Source organism: Populus alba, chromosome 4, assembly GCF_005239225.2.
Source record: "Populus alba chromosome 4, ASM523922v2, whole genome shotgun sequence".
NCBI lineage: Eukaryota > Viridiplantae > Streptophyta > Magnoliopsida > Malpighiales > Salicaceae > Populus > Populus alba.
The window spans coordinates 8,632,134-8,655,197 of record NC_133287.1 but is presented as its reverse complement, the minus strand read 5'-3'; the positions used below and the strand labels follow the sequence as shown (position 1 = coordinate 8,655,197).

Here is a 23,064-nt window from a genome sequence, read left to right as displayed (position 1 = left end):
GGCGGTTCCTGGTGGCCAGCAGTGGCTCTGTTTTTTTTATTCTCTCTCTCTCTCCTATGTTTTTCATTCTCTTCTCTGCTTCTTCTTCTTCTTTTTCTTTTTTTTTCTTTTGGTCTTCCCCCTCTATTCTACTCTCTCTCTTCTCTTCTCCTCTTTTCCTCCCTTTGCTCTTTCTTAAAAAAACAAGGGAGAAAGAGGATGGGGCGGCCACTGTGCTACCGCCCCTCCAACACATGGAAAGTTTTGGGCAAGAGGGGATCCTTGGTCGGTGTCTTTTTTATGCTTTAGAGGAAGAGAAGTTGATGAAAACGAAGGAAGAAAAAATCTTCTTCTTCCCCTATTTTGCGCGTCCAGGGGAAAAAGAAGACCCACGGTGCTGATCAAAACGGCACCATTTCAGGCATCTTTTTTTTTAAAATGAAAAGTGTATGAAATGGCGCTGTTTTGGACAAAACACGTCGTTTCATTTAAATGGAAAAGGTGGCAAAAACTTAAGTCAAAGTCAAAATCAGTCTTCAATTTGTAATTTGTTCAATCAAGTCCTAAATTGCAATTTTGATTTAAAATCAATGCAATTGCAGCCCTGCCTTGAAGTTGGCCACCTTTTTCACTTTGATCATTGGTCTTGAATTTATGCAATTTGATTCTTAATTGAGCAATAAACTTCTAATTTCTTCAATTTGGCCCCTGATTCGGTTTAATTATAGTCCCTTTATTTACGCGTGTTTTTCATTTTGTTCCTTGGTTTTGAATTTCTTCAATTAAGTCCCTAATTGGCCATCAAACTTCAATATTTATGCAATTAAGTCCTGATTTGATCAAATTAACTATTAAAAATTATAATTTGACCCTAGAACTTTAATTTCTTCCAATTAAAGCCCAAATTAACTCCAAAATCAATTTTTCTTGCAATCAAAATCTCCATAAATTCAATTAAGCTTTCAATAAAATTTAATTGAGTCTATAAACATATGATTTTGGACTTTTCTTCCTCAAATTGAATTTTCTTTGTCAACAAAGCTCTCATTAGTCAACAAAATACCGGTAAATTTCAATCTTTGTATTTTTGAACCTCCTCCACCAATGTTTGATTATTTTCTAAGTGTTTTGACATTTTTTTTCACTGTTATATTTTTTTATAATATTTTTTTGATTTTTTTTGTATTTTATTTTTTTGAAGAGAGAAAAAAATGTGATTAGGGAATAACCGAAAAATAAATTATAACAATTGTTATACTAAATGTTTAAGCCCTATATAATAGTAGCAATAGTAACAGTAACAGTAACAGTAACAACAGTAACGATATCAACAACATTATAAAGTAAATTATTGAATAATAGAATTAACTTGTTAGATTTAGAAAGTGTGTTTTTAAATTGTAGATTTTTTTTTAGGATGTGTATTCTAAAATGTAGACTTATTCCATTGAAATTGGAATTTAACTTGTATAATGTTTGAATATGCCAAGAAAAAAATCCAAAATGAGCCATTGTTATTGTTGGTTTAATTTGTAGTATTGTTGGTGATGTCGGTGATCATGTTAATATAAGTGTTGATCATGAAGAGACATTTGATGCATATGATATCGATTGAGAGTCATTCATTTTTTAAAGTAAAAGTGGAATCCCTTCTTTAATAGGTTTATATTCTTATAAAATTATTGCAGTGTAGAAGGTTGACTACTCAATGTAAGTTATTTATTGGAATTATTTATTTTAATTAGATTATTGTAAGATATACAATAAATGAAAATGATTCGACATTGTGCGAATTTATTTGGCATATTTGTAAAAGTTGAAGTTACATGTGTTTATCACAAGTATTATGAAATAATCTTTCTAGAAATTCAGTGGAGTCAACTCCAAGATCATCATAAATGGATGACTATGGTAGATGCTTTGTTGTTATTGTTTAAGATAAGAATATATATATATATATATATATATATATATATATATATTGTTTTTTTGTAGCATTTGTAATATAATTTATGTCATGTATGAAGTTAATTGGAAGATTATGATATTGTTATGGAATTTTTATAAATGTTTTAAGACCACGTTGTACAATAACTAAGTGTATAAATATAAAATTGATTGGTGGTATGCCTGAGGCTACTTGTGTTGTGTTGTGTTGTGTTGTGTTGTTACATGTAAGAAGTTAGTGGAATGAGAATTTAGGTAAGGCCCCATATAAATGAAACTATAGAGAGGTTTTATTAAAATTATATAAATTCATTCATGTTGAATTTCACATTCTGTGAACTTATATAAGAAAAGAATTGTGTGTTATTATGCACAATGGAAAATTTCCTATTAATAATGAAGAAATTAACAATGCATGTAAGATTTCGATGGGAAAGAGAAAGCAAAAGTGTTGTTAGGAGAGTTTGGAAAAAGCACAATGTAATTATAAAAGGAAATTAACAAATTTTGTGTTTAGAAATTGTCATCTAAAATTTTCAATATCTCATATATATTTAAGAAATATTTTTGTATAGAGTTGTGTGATTTGTGGTATGATGTCCATAAATATACAAAAAAATCAAGTTGACTCTGATAACGTCAATGTAATGAAGAAGTATATACCGATTCATGTCACAAAAAAATAAATAGAAGTTTCAAGAGTTTATGGAATTAGAAGATCTTAGAAGGTGATCAAGATTCGGGTCACTGAACCAAAACAAAGAAACACTTGATTCGGTGAGCAAGCATACCGGTGGATCACCCCATTTGTCAACCATGAAATACGTCTAGTAAGTTTTTAAATTATTTTGTCTTAGTTTTTCAATACGATGTTTATTTGTTAGAATTTTTTACTACTTATTTATTTTGCAGGAATAACAGCTTTGACATGAGCCTACTCCGATAGAATTATATGAGGAAACATGTTTGTTGTATTTTTTTAATTCTTGTATTTTTTTTTTAATTATAATTGACGTTTTGTTTTGTTTTGTAAAAAACATATAATGTCTCATTTGACAAACATGAATAAAATGTTTCCACTTATCCTCCTCACAAACCTCAATTATGGTTGGACGTTAGAGCAATTAATGGACCCAATATGAATCAGGTTTATGGAATGCTTATGATATTGATCAGAAAAATACGATCGAGTTGTACTGCCTTAATTTTAGATGCACAACAGTTCGGCTCAAGTCCCATCATCATTGGATTTTGAGTTGAGGGTCCTAGATAGTGTCGAGGAACGAGTAACCAAATTAGAAGAAGAAATGAAGTCAATTTAGACTAAAATAAAATAAAAAAAAGTATGCTGAATTGGGAGAAAATGATGGAATATATGTCTTCATATTATCCTCTTCATTATGGTCCTTTCGGCTTAGGATTTCCCCCCTCCACCTCCACTTTTCGTTCGTGTAATATATGTATTATTGTAAAATTAATATTTTTATGAATATTGAAATTAATAAAATTTTGATGTTCAAAAAAATTAATAGTTTTAGGTTGTTTTGTGATTTTGGTTTTTTTTTTTTAACAACTGAATAACTAAGTGGGCCGTTTGGTAACGTAGTTGTGGGTGAGGTTCACCTGCAGCCATAAATAATACCGTTTGGTTAAAAGAAAAAAATATTTTATGTTGGTAGGACCCACTAAAAACAAAGATGGTGCCGCAGGTTTTGTAAAAGCAGCATTTTGCTACTTTTCGTGAGGGAGGAACCATAACAGTGGAGCATGGCTTCATGGCTTCACTTTTCAAGTGAACAATGAAGCCATGCTCCACTGTCACACTATTCATGTGAACAGTTTTTTTTTTTATTATTATTTTGAAAAACTAGTGCGAGTGAATTAATTCACTCGCACTATTCAGGTGAAAAGTTTAGTTTTTTTTTTTTTTTTGAAAAACCAGTGCAGTTAATTGATTTCACTTGTACTGTTCATGTTCACATGAACATTTAATTTTTTTTTGCTTTTATAAAAAATTAGTTTATGGTGAATTAAATTACTCGTATTGTAATCTCAATTTTATTCCTGATAATATTTTATCTAATTTTATTGCATGCTCAAAAAATCATGGAAAATATAATTCTTGTCGAATGAATTTTGTACGAAATGAAATTTTAAATTTTTTTTAAAAAAAATTGAGTTTTACTCAAAAAACAAGTATTTAATATTATTTAATAACACTACATAAATTAGAAGAATATCGCATGATGATAACGTAGCATTTGTGGAATTTGATCGCAATTCCAATTATGTTCTTGCCGGTCCGATCCATATAAAAAAAAATCAGTTTTTATTTTTATTTTAATTGTATTTTATTCAAAAAATTAGAAGGATATTGCTTGATGGCGTAACAAAAAATTCAGTTTTTGTTGTTGCGCGCTTAAAAAACCATGAAAAATATAGTCCTTGTTGGATAGATTTCGTATGTGATGACATTGCATATAGTTTAATGGAATAATAAAAAAATATTTGATATCAATATTATTTATTTCATAATGTAATAACAATAGTTAAATCTACAATATTTAAATTAAAAATCATTAATATATATATATATATATTAATTAATTATTTTATAACATCAATTTGAAAAACAATTTTTTAACCAAACATATTAAACTATTTTTTGTTCAACCTCAATTTCAACCATAGTTTTAACCAAATATATATTTTTTCAAATCAGACTCAACTAAAAGTACTTTTTATAAAAATAACTTTTTTAAAATCACAACCACAATAACAAACCTCAATACTAAACATATTTATAAGAAAACAAAAACACCTATGGAATCACTGATGAGCAGAAAAAAAACAAAAGAAAACTCTTCAATGATTCTGTAAGAAAAAGAAACATTATTTTCATCGAAAAGTTATAAAATGATTAATAAGTTTTAGACTTTTTGACTGATTTAACGAAGGAGTTAGCAATGACAATTATGTTGCCAATTCCATTACCTAATCCATTAGCAACATTTTAGGTTTTACTGGCGGAATAGAATTCATCAGTAATATTTATCGACGGAATTTGGGGGGTACTCTTGATCTTAAAAGGAAAAGGAGGGCAAATGTTTGAGACTCCATCATCAATTTAATACTCTGGGGATATTCTAATGCTTGGATTTTATGGGATTCAGTAAAAAAAACATCATGATTATTGTTTTATGTTGAGTTAATCTCTATATATAACCGGGTTTGTAAAATTTTAACTCGATTTGATTTAATAATTGGATTAAGATTTTTGCTCGTTTCTGACAGCAAGCTAGTCGACGTTCCACACAATCTTCATAGACGAAGGAAGGAGTAATATAATTAATTCAAAGAAACTCAAAGAATCAAAAACGAGGAAAAGAAAGAAAAGAAGATTTATGAATTGAAGCAATTGGTCATTGGTAAAATGATAATAATCCGAATACATGAAAAGAAGGATTTCATGATCAGCTCAAAGTAAAACAAACAGCACAAGCTGATCACAAAGCTCGCAAAAGATCATCAAAGTCATTAATACTCGTGAATTCTTGAGATATATATATATATATATATATATATATATATATATATATATATATATATCATCTAGTGTAAGGCAGATAGAACTCCCATAGCCATCTGTATAGCCTGCAACAAAACCACCCCAGCAGAGATGGCCACACTCAACGAAACAAGCAGCAGCATCCCTAGTGCCAGACTTGGTCTAACATTCATCAAATAGTTCTGCAACAGCTGCACTGCTTCACAAACATCGTTGTTGTAGTTGCAATGCATGAAATATTGTTTCTCCCACTCCATCCAATGAGACGGTGGATTGTTGCTTGCCTCCGACATCTTCGTCTCCTTAATTCGTAATCGCAGTACGATCATGCTTTCATCTACAAGCTTACCCCAGTAGTCTCGTCCCTTATTTCTTCTATCCAGGGCGACAATGGTGTTTCTTCTAGGGCATGGTTTCACTGAAGAAATTGGCCTCAAGGCAAGCTTGGAGGATGAGAATTTTGTTGCTTCCATGAGTGAAAACAGAGAGGTGCTCAAGCAAAGTTTTTCTTTTCTCACGGCTGAGTTTTACAAGATGCAAATTAAGGAATAATGGGGTATCTATATACAGCAAGGGGAATTCGTGGTGGCTTTGTTTATACCTTAATTAATTATTTCTACTCCTATTTAAAACCGTGTCAAGGGGAGTTTGAAATTCTGAGACGAATTAGTGCTCAATAAAAAATTCATAAGCTAGGCAGGACACAACTGTTCAAGATGCATGAACGTTGAGAAGGAAGGAATGTCTATTTTGAAGCAATAAAAAAGTCATCAGCTAGGAAGGACAAAACTTCGAAGAAAAGAAAACTACATCAGGATTTTCTACATTCCTTTGAAACTGATGGCACTTTCTTCGAACATCTACTTAGGTTTTCTTTTATAATAATATGGTTGTATTGTAATTAGCAATGTATTTTACATTATATTTGACTTGTAAGAAGTTAAATTGATGATTTTTTTATGTTCTTCAAAAACTTTAATATGAAAAATGGCAATGCTATAAAAAAAATTTAAATAAGCACCAAATGGTATTTTTTTCAACCCGAACACATTTAAAAAATATATTTTATAATATATCATCAAATGCACATATAAAACGAATAAAATGAAAAATGGCAATGAATTGATGATTGAATTCATATTAAGAACACAATCAAATGGTCTAGATGTTTTTTTTTTTAATTGTGTGACATTTTTATGTTAAAAAATATACTGATTTCTATTAAAAATATATAGACATAGATTTTTATTTGACTTTTATTTGTATTGCGCATTTACCAATATAATAACATTAAAAATTTTCTTAAAATGACACCAAATGTGGAGTGATTTGAGGTGGTAGTAGCGGTTTCCACATTTTTCAAGACGAAAGGGCAGACCGCGTGGCCAAGCAAAGTGCATGCACCTGGGCATGATCTTTCCGACCGTGAAACCATAAAATATATTATCCCTCGACTTCCGGCGAAAAGAAACAAAAAAATCAAAACGTATATCAACTGGATATTTGATAATGCTTGCAATATATAAATATGAACAGTGACTGTCTTTTTTTTCATCTTTAATTTTTTTTTCAATTATATTCTTTAATCTCCTAATTAGATAGAATTATTGTTAAATTATTATATATCAGTATTATATCAAAAGAAAAAGGCTAAACTATAAAACATGGAAAATACTAAATCTCATCTAAAAGTCTTGGAAATGTTTGTTTTAATCTACAAATTCATTTTATTTTATTTTATTTTATATTTTTGGTATTTAAATATTTCATTTGATCAAAAGAGTTTTAATAGCTGTAGTTATTCATTATCAAATCGACTGAAAATAAAAGCTCAGAAAGATTTGGTGTCTATGGTTCAAGTTTTTTTGTTTTTTTTTTTTACTGAATTTTGGCAACATTAATGGATCAAGTCGGTTTATTGAGATGTGTATGTTGTGTTTCATGTGTTTGCATGTCAATTATTAGTTCAAAAATGGGTTTTTTGGCCCATAAAACCAAAAGCAAGTTTCTCCCCGGAACCCATATATTGAGCATTCAATTCTAAAGATGAAATTTCCATTTAGGAAAACTTTAAATATTTAAATACTTTAAAGTCAAATCTGTAGCAAAAAGCTGATTGAGTTGGTCTTTTTAGACTAAATGGATTGTTATTCAGCCTAAACAGGTCATATGAGGTTGTAGAAAAATTACAAAGGATCATTTGCATGCATGATTTGTCAAATTTGAGGGACATTAGGTAAATTAAATGCAGCTGCAAAATAGATTATATAAGTAGCTTTATCCAGGTAAAAGAAAAAACAATAAACAGTGACCAGACTGGTGAGTGATGGTTCGAGCATGTTTCTATTCATAAACCACACGAACACATATGGAGAACATGAAACACTACCACTGAGCATTCTGCGGTTAGCTCTGCAGTATATCCATTTTAGGAGTTATGAAGGGGCTGGTGAGTGATGGTTCGAGCATGTTTCATCGATGAATCGATGAAACTCTATGAATCGCTGCTCAAAAATTGTGTGCTTGGCGTTGGAAAGTTGCCGAATGCTCTGCTTGTTTCTTTGTTCAAAGGCTCCTGGTTTCTTGACACGATAAACACAAGTAATCTGGACAGTTATTTTCCATTGTTAGATTGCCTAAGCTCCTTGAAGTTGTGCTTTCATGGGTACAAGGATGCATGCTCGGTAGCCCGGCCAGACCCAGAAAAGAATCGCATGGACTTCGTCCTATTACAGACTCCACAGCCATTACTTCGATGGTGAAAGGCAATACAAGTCGGAGGACCTTGGAACTATGCACACCGCCAGCGGTGTGTGAATACTGGCACTGGAGATGTGTTTAAACTTAAAAAGTCTTACCCAAGTTGTTGAATGAGAAAATAATGAGTGAAATACCTCGGAATAGATGTTCTACAAAGGACGAGTGAAGAAATATAGTTGACCATGCATGTGCACTCATACTCTTAATAATCAAGAATATTCCAAATAAAAAGAAAATCAGCTGCATCGCTAGTAAAAATGTCTTCTACATCAGTCATCATAGGAGGAATGATGAACAGCAACACATCATAGATCAAAGGGATCTTCAGACCCACAGCAATGCCAGTTGCCAATATTGAAAGGTTTGGCCAGAATCAGGAGTATTCATAGCACATACAGTATATACACTCTCAAACTTCCTCTGTCAGAAGAGCACGAATGACTGTTTCATCAAGCCTGCTGATTTCAAACACTTACATGAAGATATTAAATAAGACTGAGGTTGCTAACACAGTGGTTTCGAAGAAGCTTCTTCTATGTAAGCAATGGCTTCCTCTTCTGAGAGTTGTCCACCTTCAACCAGGCCCTTCACCAAGGTATTGGCATACTCCTTAGAAGGACGGCGCAAGGGAAACTCTCCAAGTTTAAAGCTTTCAGCATCAGAAATCGAACACCTGAATAATCAAAAAGTGCAAAATGCTTAGAGAAAAATTCAGAAAAATAAAATCGAACAGCAAGGAGAAAGTCTCAGGGTGTACGTCATAGTCAGTATAGGAATATCACACTCATTTCCCAAGTAAACAACATTACGGTACCAGCCGCTCTGCATGAGAAACAAAGTGTGAATTTTACGAGCAACACAAAACCCACTATGTAAAATAGTATTTTACTGTTGTCTGTTGCAGCCTGATACAAGCCAGGCACAACAAATATGACATACCTTGAAAACCTCCAAAAAGATGGACCCCTTGTTCTTGATAGACTGTAGTGCAGCCAAATCAAATACAGGTGAATTCATCTGATAACTCGATACATTTTCTTGAAGCAAAACATCATTGAACTGCTCTAATCTGTGCAGAGAAGGAAAAAAAAGGAAAGCAAGCAAGTGAGAAGACAAATAAAGTGGATAATAAAAAGAAACCCTAAATCATTTTCATGAATTTTCTATTTATTATACTGAAAATCCAACAAAGACCAAGATTCACTTCAAATCATACATTAGAAATTTGAAGGGAAAAAAAAAAAAGAAACAGGAACATACGTTATTTTATACAGGCACATGTAAGTTTTTTCACCAACACTACTATCAGGATGAAGAAAAGCAACTCCCCCAGGGCCCCATGTACGTGTAGAATCACGACCAAAGTATAGTCTGTGCGGGAAAATTTTCCACAAAATCTCTTTTGGCAGGTTTTTGTCCATTGAACCAGTACATGGCTTCTTCATACCATCTACCTGAAAGTCATTTACAAAAATGGAATTGATATATGCTAAAGCAGGTGGACTCTTTCAAATTTTCAAGATATTAATTGCACAAACTTTAAAATGCATAGGACCAAAACCTAAGAAATGCTTTGAATCTGTTAAAACCGTGTTCATTCAGCGTGGTAACATCACTATGATACCAAGTATAGTACCTGACCGCCTTCAATATAGCATAGGAATCTAGGCTTCCACATATTTGATCCAAAAGATGCATACCAAATGTCAATCTTTGAAAGCTCAGATCTCCAAGAGGTAGAAGATGTAGCCCCTTGATCTGGCATTTAGTTGACAATATGTAAAATGAAACGAAATTACAGAATAATTCAACTTTGACGTCTTCTGGCTTCAAATTATCTCGTTACCTTGGTTATCTTCAACTTTCAGCTTCGAAAAGGGTTCCATGACCTCCTGAACAATTTCTGAATCAATATTTGGAGCCTTTTCATCCTCACCTTCAGAGTCAGAGTTTGAGATAAGAATATGCTGGAATGAAAAATGTTTATCTTAGCATGGAACACAACTGAAGAGTAGAAAGAACTGCATTTTAGGCAAAAACATTAAAATGAAAGCAGTAAGCAAAACATATCTAAATTACATGAAAAATACAAAAAATTAAGTTGAAAACTCTTTTCCTTCGAGAACAACATTTAGATCACCAGCATTCAGGTATTATGTCTAATAGTAATTCTACAATCATGTCCTTCAATGCCTTGCACTATCTACTTTTTTCCCCAACAAATGCAAGTTTTTATTCACCCATAAAAAAATTGTCTGCTTTTAAATTTGGTGAGACTATGACGTGAAAGACTTGCAAGAGAAGGGATGTTCCTTATAAGAAAAGCCTTACCGGATGAGGGGCATTTTGAATAGTCAACTTTAATGGTAATTCATCTGCAAGTGCAGGCCAGTAGGAACTTAAATTCTTGCGAACCTGGGGAATAAATAATACATGTTTTAGTCCAATAGAAAATAGCTGACACACGTCGCTTGAGATTGAAAAAAACAATTACAGAAATAAGCAAAATTGATACTGGTGGAGGAAAAAGATAATTAATATGCTATTTTACCGCTTGTATCACACGCCATGTCGACTCAAATGGGTATGCCTCTACAGACCCACTGACAGGTTTGTCTTCAAGAAGAACTTTCACGCATGCAAGAAATGAATTTGCTATAGAATCAAGGTTGTATCCTCCTTCTAATGCCAACATAATCTTACCTTGTGCAAAATCCATCAACTGAAAAGAAAAGTTAAAAATAAATAAATAAAGAAAAACATTATGTTCTCATCCAAGATCCCTATAAAAAAACCAATCACCACCCATAAAGGCAGTTCAAATAAAACCTAGAGAATTCAAAAATAAAATTAAGTTTCTCATGCAAGCAACATCCCTATCAAATGTGCTACTGTACAAGTCCAGAAGTCTTTACCCCTCAGTTGAGGAAACATCACTATGAAAATACCATACAAATTTAAAAAGAAAGAAATAAAAAGTTAACTGCAGCAGCAACCTTTTTCAACATTACTGAGTATCCATATGGAGTGACACAACATCCACCAAGAGGATCACCAACAGCTGTTGAAAGATGTAAAACAACACTTGATAAAATAAAAAACAAAAAACCAGTTATATCATAAAATTATTATAAGCACACACCAAATCAACATACAACAGGGAATGTGATTTCTATCTTATACATAAATTACAAAGGAATGCCTAGATATTTAATGTAGAAGTAAATGCAACCAAAAGAACATTTTAACTAATATAATGAATTACAATGTGGCATTAAGCATCCAATGTATTCTGAAAAGTTGCTTAGTTTCCTAAACATGTATTACTAGGCATAACTATAACGGCATAAACAATCAACTGAATAAAAAATAGATTCAATTGGTACAAAGGGTTCATAAAATCAACACTTTCATTCTTGCTGTTAAAAAGACTTTGTTGAATTCAATTAGTTTCTATCATAAATATTTATCACTGTTACTTGTGATGATCTGCTTGTAAGGAATAATCAACTGAATAAAAAATAGATTTGATTGGTACAAAGGGTTCATAAAATCAACACTTTCATTCTTGCTGTTAAAAAGGCTTTGTTGAATTCAATTAGTTTCTATCATAAATATTTATCACTGTTACTTGTGATGATCTGCTTGTAAGGCCGCTGTGTTCAAGGTCATGTTTAAGGCATATGAAGTCTGCTTGTAAGGCTGCTGTGTTCAAGGTCATGTTTAAAGCATATGAAGAAGAAGAATGTGCGTATTCATGCATTATATACAATGTGTGAGCATCTGGTAGTCAAGGCTATTACACTTAACAGAGCTTTGACGTGTACACTAAGCTAAATCTCTAGTGAAATACCTAAAACACAATCATAATAAAAAAAAAAAAAAGTAATTGCAGAAATCAGACCTGCATCAAATCCTGCAGATACTATAATCATGTCAGGATCAAATTTCTTAGCAACAGGGATCAAGATGTGATCCCAAACAGCAAGATAATCTGCATCCCCACATCTTCCATGCTCCCAAGGGACATTTATATTATATCCCGTACCTGGTCCTTCTCCAATCATAGTATAAAAGCCATCATCATTCCCTGGGTAAAAACTCCCAAACTCATGCCTACATAAATTCACAATCCACATAATCATCATGATTAGATACAAGTAAAATTATTATCCATAGCACACATAAATTACAAATTGAGTGTCAACTTAAAACATCCAAACAAAAAGAACAAAGATAAAATTATGACAAGATAAAGCTTGATAAATCACTTCCTAAAAATCTGAAGTTGGATATATCACTAACAATCTGTGACAAGCATAGAAAATTTACCTCTCAAAAAATGTAAATGCTTCAATGAAAACATATCAGAGTCAAGAGATAAAGATATAGACAACATATTACTAAGGTTATATTGCCAAGTTGGGGCTTGTGATAAAAGGATGATGGAAGAGAAAATTAAGAACTTAAATGTATACAGTACCTATGAACAGAGAAAAATAAGACCCGAGAATCATTCCAAAACGTCTTTTGAGTGCCATTTCCATGATGAACATCCCAGTCAACAATCAAAATCTTTTTAACACCCAATTCAGGCTGTCATATTCAAAGGTAACAGGTATAAGATGAAATGTTGAAAAAGGCAGCATCTTAGTAAGAGTTTAGAAACAAAAAGGTATATTAGTAAACTAGATTCAAGGATAAAATAAAATTTGAACATATGTAAATACAAAAACATAGTGCTCACTCTCTCATCTAATAGAAAACTCGCTGCCACAGCCACATTATTGAATAGGCAAAAACCCATCGCCTCATCATATTCAGCATGATGTCCAGGAGGCCTAACAATCGCAGCACCAGAATTCAAATCCCCTTTTGCAATTCTCTCAGCAAGCTAGTTGAAAACACATTCATGATTAGAAATAAATCTGACTGATAATATATTGTTACTAAACTAGTCATAATTCACGACTCAATGAACTAAAATTAGCTTCATATCCAGTATAGAAATTGCAAGTTGCAAGCCAAATGTAAAGCAAAACAGGACATAATAGTCAGCCTAATAATGAATCCATTTGGAACACTTGATATCCTGAACTTACAAGTATTGTCTTTACAAGAGCTTAAGAAATCATACAGAAAAATACAACCACCTTAAAGTTGGACACTTAATTTCATAGATACTTCTCTTACCAAACACATCATCTTTGTGTGAAATCTTCAATAAATCTTTACAGTATTGAAAAATAAGATAGAACACAATAAACAAAGGACAAGCATCCTAAAATACGTCAAAATATTAATAACAAAGAAAAAAACATACCTCTAAAACGGAGCCGGCCGCATGGTAAGCAGCTTCAGATGATCCCTCATTAAAGTAAATTGAATTCAGTTTTGAAGCAATCCTATTTCTTCGTGAATCAAACTGTTTGGAGCTTATATTTCTAATCAAATTAACATGATTTTCAGAGTGAACAGCCATTAAATATTTATCTTCTGCTTCTTTCCCACTCAAAACCACACACCTGAAAGATTCAAAGGTAATAACAATAATAATAAGTCCAGTCATAAACCATCAATACTATTTTAAAAAAAAAAAGTTATAAAGGGAGTACCTTTGAGGAATGTTATTGGCTAAGAGCTTGTTCCAAATAACCCTAATGCGATTGGGATTCTCTGGATGATAATCACCATCAGGAGTATGATGCTTACACATCTTCTCATCATAAATTATTCCCACGCGCCTTTCACTGATATTCATTTCACCGGATTCCTCCGCCTCACCCATACTTGCTGATCTTACTCTTTCTTACTCTCTCTCTCTCGATCGCTTCAAACACCCACCTGAGAAGAGGGTTTGAGTGAATTAATCATTTATGTGTTCATAGTTATCAGCTACTTGGAATTCAAACAGCAAAACTTAAAAAGATTATACCTTTGCGTTGGTTGGTGGAAGGGAGAGATCGAGAGAACGATGGGAACTCTGTGGCTGACCTGTGAGGGAGACGTGAAGGGCAGTGGCTGCTTCGCTACTACAGAGAATTGCTTGCTCTACTTAAATTCTATATTTTATGACATCAACCAAATTTTTTTTGTTGCATGATTATTTATTTTGCTGTGTAAAATAAATAATAATTTCATTTACTTTTATGGGCTTTGCTCGATGGGCAAGTCAAGATGAGAATTTTGATCGTTAATAATTAATTTTTAAATAAAATTTAATCTTTAAAAGTACTCTAAAAATAAATAAAGGTTAATATCTCTAATTTATAATTTTAAAAAGAAAAATATATTAATGATAAAACTAATTCTTCTAAAACATCATTTTTTAGAAAATTTTTAAAGAAATAAGATAAAAATAATAACAGTAATATAAAAAATATAAAAAAAATATTTCATATAAATATATAAATTCAGTTTATTTATTAATTAAATTCAAAACAAACATTATAATTAAATTCAATTTCAATAAAAAATTTAATTTTAAATAATATAAAAAGTTAATTTTAAATAAAAATTCAAATTTTATTAAAAACTTCAATGAAAACACAAGTTATATATTAGATATTTCGGAGCATAGTTGTACAGTTATTTTTTAAAATATTTTTCATTTGAAAAATTATTAAAATGATATTTTTTTTATTTTAAAAAAAATATTTTTAATATCAACGTATCAAAATAATTTAAAATAAAAAAAATATATATATAATTTTTAAATTTTTTTAAAAAATAATATAAAAACTAAGAGAGCCTTCTAAGCTAAAAGTATATCCGTAAATAATAATGATTCAAGACTTTCTTATTATTTTCCCTTAGGGATGAGGGAGTCCACTGGGAATACAAAATGGCCATTATCTTTCTGGAAGCACCATTGTTGATTTCAAGCACAACAATCTCGACGGAGGAGAAGATTACTGCAGAGAATAAAGGGGCTGAGAAAATGCGACAAATTGCATCCTTATGTTCATGTTTTTGTATTCCATGTCATTGAAGTTCGTATCAAGTTCTTCTGTTTTTGAATTTGCTGCATGGCACAAGCACCATAGTTTTTTAAATCAGATTTCAATTTAAGATTTGAGTTTTGGTCGGATTATCAAATTGTTTAGATTAATTTTTAACCGGATTAACCCGTCGGAACAACCGAATCACCTCTGGTTTTGTCGCATTTTCAAAACTATGCTCCACAACACAAAAAAAAAAAAAAAAAAAAAAAAAAAAAACAAGAACAAAACATGAAAATCATACTTTTGCCGATGAGCTCTATAATTCAACACAAACGCTGGCATTGTGTTTGAGTCTTATTAATATTTTCCTTCTATATTATCATTATGTTACTAGCTTTTTTCCAGTTTTACTGAGAATTCAGAGAACTAACGAAAAGCATAGATGAGGTAGTTCATTAATTTTGGAATTCTTGGACATTTTATATGCATGTGAACACTTCAGTTACACTACAAGTTGTGTAGCCTTTTCTGTTTTTTATATGCGTAGGATGCGTTTGTGTTTTTGAAAAGTTGTTTCCAGAAAATTATTTTCAAACTTTCTTATATTTGTTTACTAATAGAAAAGTTGGTAACGGAAAAAACGCTTTCCTGTCAAAGAAAAATTTGGCTTAATTTCAGGAAAGTGTTTTTTTTTATTTTGACGGAAAAATATTTTTTAGAAGTTGTGAAAAATTTTAAAATATCATATTATTTATTGATTATATCAAATTTGATCCTCAAACTTTTGATTGTTGTATATTTTGTTTGAATCTTTTTTTTTTTCAAATCCATCCCTTAAAATTTGATTTAATTTAATTTTTATATTAACTTTGGTCCTTATTTTTATGATTGTTATTTACTTTTCTCTTATTATTTTTTAAATTGAAATTTTTTATCTATCAAATTTGATCCTCATTCTTTTTATTATTACTTATTTTATTTAAAATAATTTATGAAATTGTAATTATTATTATTTTAATTTCATCATCTTTTAATTTTTTTATTTATTAGATTTGATCTCTATTATTTTGATTATTATTTATTTTTTAGAGAAAATTTATGAAATTAGATTTTTTTTTTCAATTCCATTCTCATTCAACTTTTTAATTTGTAAGATTTGTTCTTTATTATTTTAATAAACTTGAAAAAAAAAATTAATAAGTTATTTTCCAGCTCATTTTCCATAACATAACCAAACGCTGGAAAATGTTTTTCAACTTACTTTCCATGGCACTACCAAATATCGGAAAATAATTTACTTTCCCAGAATTCACTTTCCAAAAAAACCACTTTCCAAAAAAAAAACTACTTTTCTGCAAACAAACGGGGCTTTAGATTATGCAGGCATTCATAAATAGTTAATGAATATGTTATCTTGGGAATTCAGTTAATTATACAGTATACTAATTTTATTTATGTAAAACATATTTATTTTAATAAAGTTTTTTTATTTTAAATATTTATATATTTGATTAATAAATTTAATGTTTAATTAATGAATCTAGAGTAAAGATAAAGTTCACAGGATAAAAGTGTTTTGCAATTAAAATTATAAAATTGTTATAATTATAAGATTCATATTGCATCAAAGCTGTAAAACCGGTTAAAAGATTTTATATTGTTAAGGAAATATTGTGATTTCTAATTGGAGACAAATGGATATAAAAAAAAGTTTGTGGAAATCTTAGTTAAAAATCAATAATGGTACTATGAAACGGTAATAAACCATAAATGAACCTAAAGGTGAAAAAATAAAATAAATATATTTTAAAATAAGAGGATGGTCCTAAGGATTTAGTGAAATAATTAATACGATACATGGAATGATGAAACAAGATATTCGAATTTTTGTGTAAAATCATCTTCCATCCAGTTTTACATCATCAATCTGATAGTTAAATCAGCTAAAACTTAAAAGAATTCTTCTAACTTATTGATTTATAGTAGAGTAAAATTCCAGGGCAATCAAAGTTCGGGAAGGCTGTGAGCCTATGAGAAAATATTGACAGCCAAACAGAAATTTAAAAGGGTTTATTAAGGGTAGAATAGTCATTTAAACTTAAAGTTGGACAAGTCAGCCTCTTCTTTTTTAAATTGTCGGAAGAATTGGAAATAAAAAAGAGAAAGAGATAATGAATTGTTAGAGTTAAACACTAAAAATTCTTGAGGAAAGTAGAAATTGAGTAAGATTAATGAGTTAGGAAGTGTGAAATATCAAACAATCTCTTAAGTAAAGATTTAAGAGAAAACTAGGTGAGGGAGAGTGAAAAATCATGGTTGTAACTCATGGTAAAAAGGAGAAAAATTGGAGTGGAAAAAACTTTGACATGTTAGCTTTTGAAATCCATTTTGTTGCTTAGTAAGAAGACTTAAGTTTATTTAAACAATTTTGAATGAAAATAAATGGATTTAATGCATGATTATTAGATTTTTGGATTAGGCTTTTTAGAAGAAAATAAGGGGGAAATGTGAAATTGATGTAATTATGAAGAAATTATTTGTAGATGATGTAAATAATGAATGATTGAAGAAAATAATTGGGTGTTTTAGAGAGAACCAGAACCTAAGGAACATGGAAATTTAATAAATGTTTGTGTAATTTTGTATAATTAATATGTGTTGATGTATTTATGGTGAATTGGAATGGATTTAATAAATTTATTTAGTTATGATTAAATATTTAATGAAAATGGAATTATAAAGGAGAAGAATTTAGTGAAAGATATATCTAAGATTATGAGTTGGATTATGCAAATGTAAAATAAATGTTGATAAGGAGTTTTAAAATGAAAATTAGATTTACAAATAAAAAGGAATAAGGCTTTTAGGACTAGCCAATAAGGGATTTTTATTATAAATCATAGTTTAAAAAGTTTTGATTCTATGTGATAAGCATGAAGAATAGGAGAATTAAAAAGATAACTTAGATAAATAGAAATTAAGTTGGAAGTATGCATGTTATGTAAAGTAAATTAGGAAGTATAAATGCCTACATAATATAAATTAGAAATATGAATGTTTTATTAATTTGAAAGAGTTAATATTTACTTAAGATTCTAGTATTGTGATTGAATAAGTATATGTTGTTGAGAATCTAAAATCTTTATGGAAAATAAAATTGGATTTTATGGTAAGTGAATGATAAATGATATATTGTTCATGCTAGTACAAGAGAGGTCATGAGACCTACTCAGCAATATGAGACAATTTCATGTGCTTAGACATCATGTAAGTGTTTGACACCTTATAACTAGAGCATTATTTAATTGTGTTTATAATTCTTCTTTAAATGTATAGTAACCTTATTGATAAATAATAAATTATTGAAAAAACTAGTTACCCTGATAAATAGGACGATTGCCCTAATTAATGGGCGGTTAAGAAACTAATTACCCTTGGTAATAGGATTAGTGCTCTGGTAATTGGGCAAATGAAGATATTGATTCCTTGATTAATGGGATTAAAGCTTTGATTAATGTGTAGATAGAGACTTTGGTTCCCTAATAAATGAGATAATTCCCTAATTAATGGGAAAATAGAGAAACTAGTCCCTAGTACTGGGACTGGTTCCTTAGTTAATGAATAATTAGAGAAATTCATAATGTAGAAATGGAACAAGTGTCGGGGCAAGAGAAGATATTGTGTTTTGAAATCATGTGAATTGAGAATAATTACATATAAAAATAATAATAGTAAATATTCTTTATTTATAAACTAATGCTGAGTATTATATAAATTACAGGTACTTCACAACGTCGTAACGAGTAGTAGACATTACATTTATAATTTTGTGAAATCAATGCATATTTGTTATGTAATATAATTTTGTAACCAAGTAATGTATGAATCTAAATTAAATATGGATGATGTATCTTAATTTTTTTTTTTTTGAACCCATATGATTGTAATTAGTAGACTAAGTTTTAAGCTTGATTTGCATTAATATGAATACATGTTGGTTTTATGTTATAATTAAGTTAGTTGTCCCATTACATGAAATATTTTGGAATAATATAGTAATTGATTTGCTTGAGGAAATTTAGAAGAAAAGAAGTTGTTATTATATTGATGGTAATATATAAATATGAAAATCTTGAATTATGAGAACATGTTGAAATTTTATTTGCAAGTTATGAAAAGTGATTGAGTCGATAACTTGATATTAAAAAAATATAAAGGTGATTATGCTAAAATTCTAGTAGAATAAAAAAATATATTTGTATTGTAAATGATAGTACTACATGTTCCTATAAATATGATAAAATAAAATTTAAGATTATTACAAAAATATTGTTCCTAAATATTTTTAGTCAATTTTCTATTAAAACTAAACATTAACATAGGTGTTGAGACCAATGTATATTATATTCTTTTACATATATAAAAAAGGAAGTAACTGCTCTTATAAACTGAAATATGAGGGATACCTGGAACTAATATGCAGATGCTTATTAGATGACAAGTACACTGAACTGACTTGTAAGAGAATTTCATATATAGAAATCATTCATGTCTATGGAAAAGCTCATGTGATAGTTGTGTAAGTGATCCTTAAACTTGAGATCACTAAGTTATCTCATATAAAAAGTGTTATGCTCTGATTTGACCATATGTTACCCTAATTAAGGGTAACAACGGACAAATATTGGGTATAACATAAACTAAATAGAGGTATTTGAGTAATCAAGAGATGATTCATCACTCTAGATGAATCAGGAAAAATGTTATATTTGTTCTCATATAGTATTGATTGTGAAATTCATTAACAATATGGAATGAGTTTTGAAACGTGTTTCAAAATCTTATTTAAATGATCAATGATTATAATATTGAAAACTAACATGATTCAAAAGGCAGACATATTTCATGTTATAATGTTTAAATCAGAATATTATTGATAAATGAATAATAATTATACTGAGAAACCACTCACTGAAATGTTAAATCAAACCACTTATGATTTTTTTAATATTTAGGAATAAATTAAATTATTTACCTTATTTAATCTTATTTTATTTAGGATTTATGATTTATATTATACCAACTTATTAGAGAACCCAACCGGTTACACACACAAGAACCATTGATTAAAAATTAAAATGGAATGATTAATCAAATATGACTTGATAGTGAATAAATTTTAGAAATTGAGGACTAGAATGTAATAGTTATAGGGAATTACAATTCTAGACCTATAAATAATCAAGGAATTGATTGAATAAATTTCTAAAATTAGCCTAAAATAATATATGTGATATTATTTAAGGGAGAAATTGAAATTTTATCATTTATAGGGTTTTTAGGTTTTGCTATAAGTAAAATGGTATGCCTCTTTATTTTTTTAAGATGAAGATAGTACAGTTCTCAATTTCTCTCTTCTAAAAGGGTTAAGAGGATTTGTCATTGGTGGCTCGTGTAGATTACCATTAAAAACTAAATATTTGAACGACTTGTGTTACAACCTAGTTTTAAAGCAAATATTTAAAGTCTAAAAGAACATTTGATTTTTAAAAATTATTGATATAAACATTAAACAACTATAGATCTATATAGAGTCTTTGAAACTCTTATAAAATTTTAAATTTATTATTTTTGCTATGTATGTGTTTCAAGAAACTCAACAACAAATAAAAAGATTGACAGTAGAATGGCTCAACTAAATGCAATTCTTATTTATGTTTCTCGGAGTGATATATATGCCGATGACATATTTAGTTAAACATCCCCAAAGGACTCAAGCTTAATGGATATCTTTTCTTTTACTTTGTTCTTCATTTACAACAACTTTATTTTAAAAAATAACTCGCATTTGTTCACCTCACAGTAAGGCTTCACCTTGATTTTAAAAAAAAAAATGCTTTTTTCATATTCTTAAATTTAAACTTATCATTCTGATTTATAAATGGATCAGCTAAACATTTAATGTTATATTTTCCTCAACAACTTACATTCTCAAAAATTTAGATGTAGACATTGTAAAAAAAATCATTTGACACGGCTGAGTTTGCCACCAGGTGAGATTAAGCTTTTTCCAAGAAAATTACACAGTTATTTTTAAAATATTTTTTATTTATAAATATATTTAAATAATATTTTTTTATTTTTAAAAATTATTTTTATATCAACACATTAATTTAAACTAAAAAACTAAAAAAATATTAAATTTAAAAATTAATTTTTTAAAAATATTTTTAAAACACAAAATCAACCTCAATTATTTCAGCAGCTGCGATTATGGTTACCGAACATGGCATGGAAGACCCTTAGCAGGTATAAAATAATTATAGTAAACAAAACAGAAGCACCGACCCTTAGCAGCAAGGCTGCTTCCCAAGGCATGGAAGACCAATCAGGAACTGACAGATATCACTTTAGATTTAAGGAACTAATACTTAAATCACTACACGAAATATTCAACTGGACACGTGTCAGACTCTCAACAAAGCTCCAGCCTTGTCTAATTAGATCTTGACATCTTAGCATCCATCGATCCATCTATAAATACAGAACCAAAAACCTTGCACTTGTCCATCGCATTTTCTCATCTACTTTGATCAATCAAAAGCTTTTTAGCAATGGAGTCAGCTCCTCTTTGCTCCTCCTTACTTCCTTCTTTCCCACAAAGACGCAGATATGGGCGTGGTAAGAGGTCAAGCGGCACGGTTGTTCTCGCTTCTCGGAGAGAGAGCTCCCAAGATCAGTGGCTGAGATATGGAGAGTTGCTCGTCGATGAAAGCATGCCTGCACTGAGGAAACGCATTCATGAAATGAAAATGGCGGAGAGAAATTATGAGCCTCCAGAAGAGTGGATGGAGTGGGAGAAGCAGTGCTATACATCCTACGACGAGTTTATATGTAAGTTTTTAGGGTTTTTGCAATTGCATTTGATGAATACAAGGCCTAGTTTGGCCCTAGGAATGCTTTTGCTTGTTACAATGAGTGTCCCGGCATCAATGGTCATGATTTCCCAACAATTGATGGAGGCAATATGTGGAGTCTTGTCAACCGTTCATGGAGGTTGATGCGGTGTTTAGTATTCTTTCTTTTCTTAGAGCAGGTCCATGGAATATATTTATGTAAATGGAAATGAAAAAAAAAAATTATAGATTTTACTTTACAATTTGTTTAATTTTATTTTTCATTTCTTGGTTGGAAGAGTCTCAAATTGATTGGTATAATTGCCTTGATTTTAATTTCGGTATTTAATCTACGGTTATTAAACAAAATGGACCCATATATTTAATAAATATATTGAGCAACTATTAGTATCTTTTATATTGAGTTGACTAGGGAAAGGATTAAAAAAAAACCTCAAATAAACTGAAAAGATTTTTTTATCAAGAAAGAGTTTAGAAATGTGGTTCAACCCGTGTTTTTAAAAAACAATTATTAAAATTAATTTATTATATGTTTTGGATCGTTTTAATGTATTGATCTCAAAAATAATTTTTAAAAAATAAAAATAAAAAAAATATTATTTTGATATATTTTAATCTAAAAAATATTCTAAAAACAACCGTAATCACACTTTAATCAAACAAGCACTTATAAATATTTCATCCAATCCAAGATTGACAGTAACCCATGATTGACAGTTTTCTTTCATTTTAGTATCATCCACACTTTCTCTCGTTTTAGTACCATCCACGCTAGCTAATGTTTTTACTGTTTTTTTATCACATCCTTTTCAAAGAAAGCAATTCCAGAAAGCAAAGAATTGCTTTCTACAAAACACGTCTTGGATTATTAACTTTTCAAAGAATTCACCTTAAACATCCTAAAGTTTCTTGGAGATTACACTCTCTCTCTTGTATCTAAAAATTTACA

At 29.9% G+C, this 23,064-nt stretch overlaps 3 protein-coding genes across 3 annotated transcripts; 1 reads left to right on the top strand and 2 right to left on the bottom strand.

Annotated features, from left to right (window-relative positions):
• Positions 1-5,538: 5,538 nt before the first annotated feature.
• Positions 5,539-5,967, bottom strand: LOC118056034 (uncharacterized). Its single transcript, XM_035068128.1, has one exon. The coding sequence runs from the start codon at positions 5,965-5,967 to the stop codon at positions 5,539-5,541; it is 429 nt and encodes a 142-aa protein (XP_034924019.1).
• A 2,512-nt stretch (positions 5,968-8,479) lies between these two features.
• Positions 8,480-14,345, bottom strand: LOC118055962 (histone deacetylase 5). Its single transcript, XM_035068012.2, has 15 exons — positions 14,190-14,345; positions 13,870-14,098; positions 13,578-13,779; positions 13,002-13,148; positions 12,738-12,850; positions 12,159-12,370; positions 11,251-11,315; positions 10,806-10,976; positions 10,586-10,669; positions 10,101-10,221; positions 9,891-10,012; positions 9,515-9,708; positions 9,194-9,323; positions 9,012-9,076; positions 8,480-8,927 (listed from the first exon to the last, which is right to left on the bottom strand). Exons 2-15 carry the CDS (start codon positions 14,040-14,042, stop codon positions 8,759-8,761), a joined length of 1,968 nt encoding a protein of 655 aa, XP_034923903.1. The 5' UTR covers positions 14,043-14,098; positions 14,190-14,345; the 3' UTR covers positions 8,480-8,758.
• A 7,467-nt stretch (positions 14,346-21,812) lies between these two features.
• Positions 21,813-22,259, top strand: LOC118056033 (uncharacterized). The gene has a single exon (XM_035068127.1). The coding sequence runs from the start codon at positions 21,813-21,815 to the stop codon at positions 22,257-22,259; it is 447 nt and encodes a 148-aa protein (XP_034924018.1).
• Positions 22,260-23,064: the final 805 nt, after the last annotated feature.

Bases quoted from the DNA above. Each gene is read 5' to 3' on its own strand.
- LOC118056034 (XM_035068128.1), bottom strand. From the start codon at position 5,967: ATGGAAGCAACAAAATTCTCATCCTCCAAGCTTGCCTTGAGGCCAATT.
- LOC118056033 (XM_035068127.1), top strand. From the start codon at position 21,813: ATGGAGTCAGCTCCTCTTTGCTCCTCCTTACTTCCTTCTTTCCCACAA.
- LOC118055962 (XM_035068012.2), bottom strand. From the start codon at position 14,042: ATGGGTGAGGCGGAGGAATCCGGTGAAATGAATATCAGTGAAAGGCGC. The intron at 13,780-13,869 runs GTACTCCCTTTA...TGAATCTTTCAG, and splicing joins GCCAATAACATTCCTCAAAG to GTGTGTGGTTTTGAGTGGGA. The intron at 10,977-11,250 runs GTTGCTGCTGCA...TTTTCTTTTCAG, and splicing joins ACTCAGTAATGTTGAAAAAG to TTGATGGATTTTGCACAAGG.